At 36.7% G+C, this 12,167-nt stretch overlaps 1 protein-coding gene across 2 annotated transcripts in view; it reads left to right on the forward strand.

Moving 5' to 3' along the window:
• LOC149842698 (DNA topoisomerase 4 subunit B (DUF810)) overlaps positions 1-12,167 on the forward strand; it is a 225,630-nt gene that overhangs the window by 109,275 nt on the left and 104,188 nt on the right. For both annotated transcript variants that reach the window (XM_089999370.1, XM_089999371.1), the window contains 2 exons: positions 5,648-5,719; positions 8,094-8,211. In XM_089999370.1, the coding sequence (XP_089855496.1) occupies positions 5,648-5,719; positions 8,094-8,211 (190 nt within the window). The remainder of the gene's footprint in view (positions 1-5,647; positions 5,720-8,093; positions 8,212-12,167) is intronic.

The following is a 12,167-nucleotide window of genomic DNA, read 5'->3' on the forward strand; positions in this document are numbered from 1 at the left end:
ATCCTACGTGGTAGCCATCTATGTTCAGGATGCATCCATTGTTTATGCTGCTTTGGGGATTTTTCTCTTTATCACTAACCGTCCCCTTAGGTGCGGACTCAGTCAGCTATCCTGGTTATCATAAAATACATAGCATAATAAACCCCCGGATCAGTCTAGGCTGTTTCTAGAGGCGTGTCTTGTGCGTACCCACTTGGCGAATTAATATCGAAATATAATTTAAATCTGATCACACAATTTGTTGAGTATGTACGTATGAAGGTTGTAGCATGCAACTGGTTTCAATACTTATGAAATTGTGCGTGTGGTTGATGTAGCATGATATTTTGCTAGTTAAATTACTTATGCAGTTCTTCGTTTGTAATAGTTAGCCTACTTGTGCCAGTGAAATACTTGTAATAATTTTAGCATTATGCTCATGATAGTTTGTTCCATGACTCTGTTAAAATTAAAGTGCTATTTAATTGCCTGTCTACAGGCCATATTAAATTATTCTACTTAATTATGTTCTATATCTTCCTGTATGTGTACCTACCAGTTTTTCGTGAAACTGACCCATTTTATGGGCAGATGATGTATAGGTGATACAGTCTGCGATGACACGATGGCGTGATCAGATCAAGATAGAGTTTTTTCCCTGACGTTTTACTTCTGAGGACATGTTGATAAATTTGGTATAAAGGGTATTTCAAAAATTCTCTTTTAATTAAACCTTGAGTTACTAAAACTGTTTTAGTAAACTTCTTTTTGGTTTCAACAAACATAATGAGTTGTAAAAATCTCATGAACAAATTCTCAATCATCGAAATTGCATTTTAAAACCATTTGATTTCAATAGTTGTGCGAAATTCGGCAAAGGAAAGTTTACGCTGTAATGCGCTCAAGGTTCATCGACTTGTTGTTTTAAAAATATCATTTTCCGCTGAACTACTATTTAAACTCTGATAATCGTATGATTTCAAAGCTTTCTAAACTGTTCTAAAAGTTACAAGTCCTGGATTTTTGGGGCGTTACATTCGTGGATAGTGAATTGCCTTAGTAGCCTTATGCATGCTCACTTTTTTCTATGCTAGTAGTAGCATTGTGAATGTTTTTGTTTGTTTTTTCATTACAGTAATCCGGTTTGACTGAATGCCAGGCTCCATACATCTACATCTCGTGACAATCCTGGCACAAGCGCGTAAGGACTATAACTGGCTTGTGAAAGTGGATATGTGCTCACTAAAGGACTATAACTGATGACCCCTCTGGGAAGGTTGCTTGGCATTGGTTCTTGGCCTTGAGGAAGGCAAATAGGGTCTGAAACACAGCGGATAAAGAACTGAAGGGGGCTTGAATGTAGGGACGTAATGCCAATAGCAACCTAAGAACATGTGACCTTTCTTCCCACACATTTGACACGTAGTATTAGAATGCTGACCACTATCAGAGGGTGTGGGAAGAATGCCTCTACCTTGGCCAGGGTAACCAGGGAAGAATACCTCTACCTTGGCCAGGGTAACCACCACGTCTCTTGCCTCGGCCACAACCTGGATTGTTGGAACCACGACCTGCACTTGCTGCCATCATAACTTCATGATGCACCTGTTGGCTGTCCTTTCTTTCAGACATGTCGAACATAGCCTCGAACAACGGCTGCTAGCTGATTTGAGAGATATTCAGGAATAGATATGATCTGGAGGCCTTTTTTTTTCGTTGCTGGGGGAAACGATCTGATGCTCATCTGATCGTCAAATAACACTAGGTTTGCAAATCTGTATCAATAATAATGATCCAAAGATACAAAAGCAGAAAATAAAAGGAATATTAAAGAAAAGAGGGAAATATTGTCTTTCCCTATTACTGTGATAAAGAGGTTGGGAAAGGAAAAAACAAACAAACATGAGGTTGATATTGGGAGAAGCGAAAGATTCAGATTTAAGAAAAGAGGATGGAAAATAAACTTTAGGGTTTATAAGCAATGTTTGGGATTAGGGTTTGAGAAAGATAAGGGAATATAAAGGAGGATAGAAAGGAAGAGATAGAGAAACCAACCAGAGGAAGAAAATGAACAATAACTTTGATTTGATGAGGTCTTATCCCTGTCCTGATTTGATACCATGATAAAACTTGCCTTGGGATTCATGCCCTGCAGTTCGCACAAAGAGAAGAGAAGATGCAAGGTGATAGAGAAATATGGATTATGCCTCTCCCTTAGGTCACGTCCCTTGTATATTTTCTGTAATCTTTTTCACTTTACAAAAATACCCCCATATAGCAGGGTAAAAAATACAATACAAGACTACATGTACAAAAGACATAAATGCCCTTACAAATAAAGCCATTTCTAGCACTTCTATGTTTGGAAAACTTTTGTAACGAAGAAGATTTTACTTGTATTGATTGTATGTTTGGGAAAAGAAATTTCTACCTTTTAGAAATTCTAATTTTATTTCTTCTTGAATCTTTTGGTGCACTTGGACGTTTGTGGCTTGCTTATGCTGCCTCTAAAGGAGGCTTTTCATATTATATGATATATGTGGACAACTTCTCTAGATATACTTGGATGTTCTTTCTTAGGCATAAAATTCGAAGTTTATCACTTTAAAGCTTTTTATATCATGGTTAAAAATCAATTTAACCCAAATATATCCATCTTGCATAGTGATTTTAGGGGAGAATAACTTTCAGATGATTTAAAAAATTACCTCGATTCAAACAAAAGTATTCACCAAAGGTCTTGTACTAACATTCTTTAATAGAAGGGTTTGATTGAAAGAAAACATAGGAATACAATAAAAACTACTAAAACTCTTTTAATTTCAAACAATGTGCGAAAGTACTTATGGGCAAAAGTTGCTCTTACTGCAGTTTATCATATAAACAATATGCCTTCTTCATCTTTGAAAAACATTATCCTTGTCGAAAAACTTCTTAAAATCAAATCATATTACAACTGATTAAGGGCTTTTTGTTGTAGATGTTTTGTTTTAATTGGAAAGAAGGACAAACTTTCACCCAAAACTATTCCTTGTTTATTTATTGGTTATGCTGAAAACCAAAACGGATATAGGTGTTATGATGTTAAAAATGATAAACTTATATTTCAGGAAACACTTATTTTGTTGAGAAAGAAAGTTATTTTGAGTTTAGTATGCCTAATAAAAATAACGGCTATTCTTTTCTTTTAGATTTTTTGCCTAAAGATAGTGTTTTTGATTGTCATCAAACTTATATGAATGGTTGTGATGATATTGTTGAAGAACCTCAAAGTGATGTACAGGAGAGTAATGAGAATGATGATTGTGATATTGAACCTCCTATCCTTGGATATTCTAAACGAATTGGTGAAAGGCAACCTAGTGCACCTTAAAAGTTCTCTCAAGTCCCAACCAACCTTTTATGATTATATTTACTTATTTCATATTCATTGGAATTCTTTTTCCTTTAAAATTTGTCATCAATTGCGTTACATTTTAATTTCAATTTACTCTCATTATCTGATGTTCCTAATTATAGTGATTTAGAATTGTTGTTTTATGCGTACACACATACATACATCTATGTGTGTGTACACCTGTATTGTTTCATAATTATTAAAACTTATTGAATCATATCATGCAAATCCACATTGTGTCCCGCTCCCTCATCCGTATCCATGTGGCATAGGTTTTCACCAAATCTGACCTCATGGATGTGTTCATCATTATCAAAATAGTAGGAATCAACCCTTGGATCATAGTTTTCGGTGTAAAAATATGTTTTTTGAGGTTTGTAAATTTGGTGCATTGTAGGCTGTTTATTTTTCAATCCTCACAAAATCTGACATATAAGTGATCCAAAAGTCAGTTTTTGATAAACTTTATTTGTAGATCACATTTGATGGGTCAGATGGGCAAAGAAACTCAGGAATATAAACATATTACATTTTCAACTAAGGGGTTCTTTACCCACGAGGGTAGCAAACATTACCCCTATTTTAGGTTCAATATGTATTATTTTGTTTTGTTGTACTTGTTTTTCTCTTTTTTATATTTTGTATTGCCCATAATGGCATTTTAGTCATTAGGACAGTTAGCTGTTAGGATAGTCTAATGGCTAGCTATCTCTTATCTCTTTTATATAAATGGCGCAATGCCCCACCTTGTGAACCATGCATATTTTATGCATTTTATCATTAATAAAAATGTTTATTTTTTTATGTGTGTGAGTGCCCTTAGTGTCTTGCTTATTGCCTTTATTGGCTTGTGAAGTTTGCCCCTTTGTAGGTTTGTGTTCTTGGTATTCTTGAGACCATTATATATATATATATAAGTGGAATAGTGGATGCTCAAATAGTGGACTCTCGCATTGGACGAGCGCGCTAAAATGCGCAAAAACGACCCTTTAGCGGTGATCGTGACCGCTGTTGAAGGTGCTTTTTTGCGCCAAATCATTGTGCGATGTGTGTTCGATGGCGTCCGATGGAAAGGGCATCCACTGTTATTCCCTTTCCTCTCTCTCTCTCTCTATATATATATATATATGTATATTATACGGATAGGGTAACATTTAGTAATGGTGCCATTATGTGGACCTCCATGGCACGGGTTGTCTCGGTTCAATCCGACCTGATGGATGGATTCACCATGTTCAAAATAGTAGGAACCGGCTTTTGGATCATTTTTTTGCAATGAAAAACACAATTTTATTGATTTTTGAAGCCTTATAAAAACCTACCTAAGTGTTGTAATTGGGCGATCTAGGAGCTGCTTCCCATTAAGAAAAATATGTAGATCATATCTGTAAATCTTGTTGCTCTCATTTCGGCTAATTGCTCCATTTTAGAGTGTAAGGCCTGATTCATATCACCTATGTCACATGGGTGCGGGTGCGACACGGGTGCAGCGCAATTTCAAAAATTTTGGACACGGGGACTCAGCTATATATATATATATATATATATATATATATATATATATATATATATATATATATATATATATATATATATATATAAAAGACTCGGTCAAAGTTGTGCCCATTAGGGGACATATGATGAGTTGTGAAGCCTGATTCAGGGTTTTTTTCCTTACAGGAGGGGGGGGAGGGGGTTTCCCCCGGTGCGGGTCCCACTGCGCGGTCAGCGGGCGGGGGGTCAGCACCCCCCCCCCCCCCCCCAAGATTTTTTTTAAATTCTGTAGCCCAGGAAAAAAAATTCAAAAAAATGGACCAAAATGACCCTGGGTGCGTTGACCGCACCCAAGGTCAGGTTGACCGAGTCCGAGCTGCACCCGTGTCCGTGCGTGTCGACGTGGGTGCGTCGACCTTGGAGCCGAGTCCGTGTGACAGCATATCACCAATGTTTGCCGAAGTCTCCTCCAAAGTGGTAGAAACATAGCTAAGCTCGGTACTTGTCCTTGGTGGTTCTTGTTTTCCACTATTTAGCTTTCAATGTTTTCATCTAAGAAGGTCCACTGTTCTGAACTGGCATCCTGTGTTTGGGTCTCTGCTCCGGTCTCCATTGCAAATGTTATAATTAAATACATAATAAACTTATGTATATTCTTCTCCATTACTAAGTTTTAAGAAAAAGCGTGTCACATTGTCATTCTCTGCTTTTTTATGTTACTAGATTCCTTGATATGGATAAGTTCTTATGTTTGGTGGACTTAATATCATTTTGTAGGTTTGGGAGCCTTTATCATCTCTACAAAGGCATGGTGCATCCATTGTTGAAGTCTTTCGGATTATAGAGGAGGTGAATTCTCTTTTTCCTCATACTCGTTTTGTTTATATTTGCTCCAGACTTAATTGCAGTCAAGTATTTGTAAGCCAACATTCAAGACTTAAATTGGTTTGTCAAGCTATATTTGGTTTCAGTTAGTTGTTTTATCGTAGAGAAAATACATACTCTGATGCTCAAAGAAAAACTTTTCGATAATTTAGTACTGTTTGATTTGTCTCATAGTTGATTAACATTGGCGTGCATGCATCCATTTGGTTCCTTGTTAATGTCCATATTTTTATGTTTTTCCAGGCTGGCTCAAGAAATGGCAGCCTTATGTAGTGTTATTTTAACCTTCATGTGCAGCGCCTTCCTTCTGCATGTATTTGAAGTGCTTGCTGACTATGCTGGAATATATGTATGCCTGAATGCTTGTGGACATATGCTTGATTGTACGTGTGTTGTATGCCTTGTGATTTTATGCTTTGCCTGTATTTTCTTTGTGCTTGCCAACTATGCTGGAATATATGTATGCTTGAATGCTTGTGGACATATGCTTGATTGTACGTGTGTTGTATGCCTTGTGATTTTATGCTTTGCCTGTATTTTCTCTCATACATGCTGTATGCAGGAATTTCTTGTATGGGTATTGCCATACTTGTTCGTGTATAACATCAGTTTTATGTGCCATAGTTGTTCATGTATGATGTTATTTTTATGCCTGGGCATAATTTATTTTTGTGATAAATTCTGTGGGAATGCTCTCCTCTATGTGTTGAACTGGGATTCTCTATATTGCAAAGATACTCTATACGTTGCTAACATACTTTTGGATTTTCACATGATATTTGTCTGATGTGCGTCTACATCTAAGTAGTACAAATATTTATGATCTAGTTTTATGCCTGTCTTTATGGTTATCTGCACAGTCTTTGCTCTTGCACTCTCGTAAGCCATCATATGTAATTTTCTTTTCACTACTTGAATCTGATTGTTCCTTTTTTGTTGTACATATATTCTTTATCATAGTCACCGATCGCGGTGATATTCTGAAAATATTGCTTTTGTATTGGAATTTCAAGATCAGCAAATATTTTCCAGCTGTTATTGCTTTATTATCATGATATTTTCTCAAGATTTTTTTGAAATTTTCAAAAAATGTTTTTTATATGTTTTAAGTATATTTTCTATTTTTTCCTTGATATTTTAAAAATATTTTTAATTGGTTCTTTACATTTTGCAACAAAAATTAGAAAACCTATTGTTTCTTATCTTTTTTATTATTCTTTATTTTTTCATTTTTAAAATTTCTGATATTTTTCCAAGAAAATAGCTTTTTGAAATAAAAAACTATTTTATTTCTTATTTTAATTTGAAACCCCCACACCATGTAGTTTTGTATTCTCCTGATAAAAGCACATTGCCAATCATGAGACTGATATTTTGCCGATGATTGTATGTGTGCTGGTGTGTGTGCATGCTTATATATACATATGTTATATATGAATGTTCACACCTACTATGTAGGTGAAATTCTTTTTTTTGATTCTTTGTATATCTATTCATGGAAGCTGACATACTTCTACATGTTTGTTGTCTTCCCAATCCCTCTTGCTTATACATTGTTGTTTGTGCGGAAATCTACATTCGCCAGCATGCTGGTTGTACAGGAAGATAGTTTGAACTATAGCTTTCCCTTTCATGTATTTCTGCTTTCTAATACATTTGATCATTAATCTAATAAATTTATGCTTGCGAAGATTTAGGTTGGATTATTTAATGGGCCCAAAATATTTGTTCATGTATGCATTGTATGTCTTTATGCATGGGCAACATTTTCTTGCGACTGTCAGTCTATGTCAAGAATGCTTCCTTTAATGTTCCTATAAGCTAAGCATGATTCTGTATTTGGAAAATCGTTTGTTCCATTGATGTGATGCTATGAACTTTGGGGTGAGAGAAATTTGTCAGCCTGCAAGTTCAAATCCTTGAATCTAGTTCACTTTACTCTGTTAGCATCAAAGCTTATCAATGATGCTCTTGTAATCAAGAAACTTGTTCATTAATAGAGAAGTGAGAATGTGTCATGACTATATAGAACACTATGATAGGGGTTAAAGGGAACACTGATGTAGTTACAGTGTTACACCAAATGAGGAGAATGCACTACACAGATATTCCTGAAGAAAGTGAGACTATACACGATCCGACTCTGCATCCTTTAACTGGTGAAGATGAGATGTCTAAGACGGAGAATTTGTGCACATTGCAGTCATATTTCATTGTTATTTGTTTTTTCTTCTTATTGTTGTTGTTGATGGTGGTAAGATTTTACAGTTTTTTTCAGAAAAGCTTTTACAGGTTGCTTGTTCACATTTGATAACACCATTATTACCTTTCTAAACAGGCTGTTGATCAATATTTTAGTTTAAGTCTACCAGTGGATGTCGAGCACACAAGATCTTTGCTTTCAGGAATTGCTCAATGCTTGGAAGTTTACATACACAAAGTGTCAGGCCAACTAGGTTTGATTTCTTTGCATTTTTTAATTATTAATGTCATTTATATAAGCAAAATGGTTGTATGATTCATCTGTGCTTCTTTTAAATCATGCCACACCATGTGCTGTAATGCCACTTGTACAAGACAGGGTATATTGTGCAATACACCACAAGATGCACCTGTATCCCATGATAAGATTGCTATGGTAATGATATAACCCTTTTTGATGTACGTGGGTGTGTTATGTGATTTGTTTTAGGATAATACACAAATCTATTCATACATACTATGTGAACCCATTTTACTGCAATGCTTTGAGACATTGACAACTGTTCCTCTGGAAACAAATAAGTGGATTGTGAGTTTTTTGATGAATTATACGGTATGACTTGAAGTTCTGGAAGAATTATGGTCATCAATATTTTTCTGGAGAAAAAAACTTGTTGAACAATCTGGATGTGATTTGTCTTGTAATGGTGTTTAGGTTTGACAGTCAAACATTGGTTGGTGCAAATTGTATGATTTAGTAATAGGCTAATAATGACCTGTAGGAAAGACATGCTAAACAGTATACTGGTTACAACAGCCATGAATATGTATCTGGCGTTTGAACAAGAATTGCTTCATTGGTGGCAGCAATGTCTTTAGCTTACATGTTAGTATTTTGATGGAGTATATCCCATACAGTGTTCGCATCTTTTAATCATTCTTCATCCAAAAGTACAAGACAGGAGATTGAAGTGGCCATCACTAGGGACTAAACTGATCTTTCCAAGTCAACTTTGCAAATTTCATTCGAGGTTGTCAAGGATGTGAAATGTCTAACATGAGAATTCATAGTAACTACCAATTGTAACTTTGAGTGAATATAGGGCAAGAAAGTGGCTAATATTTAAGGCAATCCAGGTCTGTATGAAATTGTAATGAAACAAGGTACAATGAAACAATAGTGAAACAAACACAATGCCAACAAAGGGCTTTAATGAACTCACTTAAGGTTGGTCACTAATGGACCAAATACAATCTCAAAAGAGATAAAAATATCAAACAGCAGAAGAGGCATACAAGCCTATAAGATGGGAAAAACTCTAGAGAAAACCCTCAAATGCTTCTAAGAGCATTGTTGAATAACAAGGGAGTGAGGCTCACTCCAACACATGGGAGGCAGTCCAGCTCTTTGGACTGCCTTCCAACAGTCATTCATTATTATGACTGTTGTGCCCAACAGTCATAAATATGACTGTTGTGCCTAACAGTCATAATATGGCTGTTGGGCAGTTTATTTATTACAATGCTAAATTACATTTCAGTCTCTAGTGGACTGTACTATATAATAAAAGACAAAAATACCCTTATCGAGTATTTAAATACAATTTTATTTTTAACACTCCTCAAACTTATGGGGAAATCACCGAAAGTTTGCTAAGAAGATACAAAAATTAAGGCAGTGGAAGAGCTTTGGTGAAGAAGTCTACAATCTGAAATTCGGACTGGACATATGGCAATGTAATAGTCTCCTTCAAATATTCTTCGCGAACATAGTGACAATCCATCTCAATGTGTTTTGTTCGTTCGTGAAATGTGTGATTGCTGGCTATATAGATGACACTTTTATTATCACAACATAGCTTTGAAGGTTCTGACACGTCAACACTCATATCGGAAAGTAGTGCTCTCATCCACACAACTTCAGTGGTTGTGGTAGCTATTACCCTGTACTCAGCTTTCGTAGAGGATAAAGACACTTTCTGTTGTTTTTTGCATCGCCAAGAAATGAGAGAATCACCTAAAAACACACAAAAGCCAGTAGTTGAGTGACGGTTATTGGGATCTCCTCTCCAGTCAGAATCAGTGTAAGAAATAAGACTTAAGGATGAGGAAGATGATAAGAATAGTGCTTTAGATATAGTTTTTTTGATGTATCAAACTATTCTTAATAGTGCACTCATGTGGACGGTTGTGGGCGCATGTTGAAATTGACTTGCAGAATGTACGACCTGCGCAATATCTGGCCTTGTAATGGACAGGTACATCAATGATCCAATAAGTTGTCGATAAGGGGTTGGATCATCTAATAATACTCCATCTTCAGCTCACATTTTCACATTTATTACTTTAGGAGTATCAGCATATTTTGTGTCAGTGATTCCTGAACGCTCAACAATATCAGCTGCAAACTTGATTTGAGATAAAATGTATCCTCTTGGTGAGTAGACTACTTCAATTCCTAAAAAGTATCTTAAAAAACCAAGATCAATCATATCAAAGGATTTTTTAAGCAAATTTTTAATATCTTCAATTTCCTTTTGATCATTCTCTGTGATGATCATATCATCAACATACAAAAGAAGAATGATCAATGAGGTACCTGTAGATCTCACAAAAAGAGCAGTGTCAGTGTAACAAGATTTAAATCCAAGTTTTAATATCGTACCACTGGACTGATCATACCATGCTTTAGGGGCTTGTTTAAGCCCGTACAGGGCTTTTTGAAGACGAAGGACCATGTCTTTTTCAATATACAGACCAGGGAGAGGATCCATGTATACTTCTTCATTTAAGTTTTCATTCAAGAATGCATTTTTAACATCTAACTGATATATCGGCCATTTTTGAATGAATGCTATAGCAACTAGAGTTCTAACTGTAGTCATACGAGCTACTGGGGCAAATGTCTCTTCATAATTTATACCATATTCTTGAGAATATCCTTTTGCAACAAGTCTTGCTTTATATCTATCAAGAGACCCGTCACTTTTTGTTTTAATTTTAAACACCCATCTACACCCTATGGTCTTCTTTCCGATAAGTAGAGGTTGAATTGCCCAAGTGTGAGCCTTATGTAATGCATCTAATTCAATTTTCATGGCTTCAACCCATTCATTTATATTTTTGGCCTCGTTATAGTTGGATGGTTCATGATAGGAATGAATGGCTAGAAGACATGCCCTATAGTTTGGTAAGAAGGATTCGTATGAGACAAACCTACTTGGAGGCCTATGTGTTCGTTCTGACCTTCTAACACTAGTTTCTTCAGTATTTGTTAGTTGATTATATTTGTCAAGGGCACATGGATGCTCTCCAGTATTTCGTCTAGAGTATTGAAGATCTTGAGATGGTTCACTACTTGTCATTAATAGACTCAAAGGTTTCAATATCATTACTAATACCTTTATTGGGTAACAAATCAAATAAGAAAGCATACTCGAATTCTTCCTTAGGAACTTCAAAATCAAATCCATTGTCATTTTCTAGAAAGGTAACATTTCTAGAAACATAGAGTTTATCATTTGTTTTATCATAACATCGATATCCTATTTGATTATCAGCATAACCAAGAAAGACACATTTTATGGCTTTAGGAGAGAGTTTGCTATATTTTTCAAGAAGCATGAAGCATTTACAACCAAATACCCTTAGCCCTTTTAAATCAAGAGAAATTTTAAAGAGTTTTTGTAAAACCCACGTGAAAAAAAAATATCGGACCCGGGACGGGTCTGGAGCCGACCCGGGTCCGTCCTCGTTAGGGTTTTAAAACCCGATGCACGAGAAAGGGTTTTTAAGAAAACCCTCTCTCCTATGCGCCGCACCCCGCCTGTGCCGCTCCACCCCTTCGACAAGATGACAGAAACCCTTGAGGGTTTCCTCGATTGTTGCCCCTCCCCGAGCTCTTTAAGAGCATCGCAGAAGGGGAGGATGGGCACACCTTCCTCTCGAGTCTCCTCCTCCTCGCTCTCCTCGCGTCGGCTCTCTTCTCGTTCCCTGCGCATGACACCAACGCCGACGCCGTCGATCATCCCCCCAGGTACGCTTCCCCCCCCCCCCCCCCCCCCCCTTATTCTCTTCTTCTTCTTCCTCTGTTGCTGGAAGGTCGGCAGGAGGACGTCGGCCCCCCTGCCATGCCTCTCCCTTCTCCTCCCTCTCTCTATCGTCTCGCTGGGAGGCCGATGGCCCTTGCCGTGCCCTCCCACTCCCTCTG

This window comes from Nuphar pumila, chromosome 3 (genome assembly GCF_984573655.1).
Source record: "Nuphar pumila chromosome 3, dmNupPumi1.hap1.1, whole genome shotgun sequence".
Taxonomy (NCBI): Eukaryota; Viridiplantae; Streptophyta; class Magnoliopsida; order Nymphaeales; family Nymphaeaceae; genus Nuphar; species Nuphar pumila.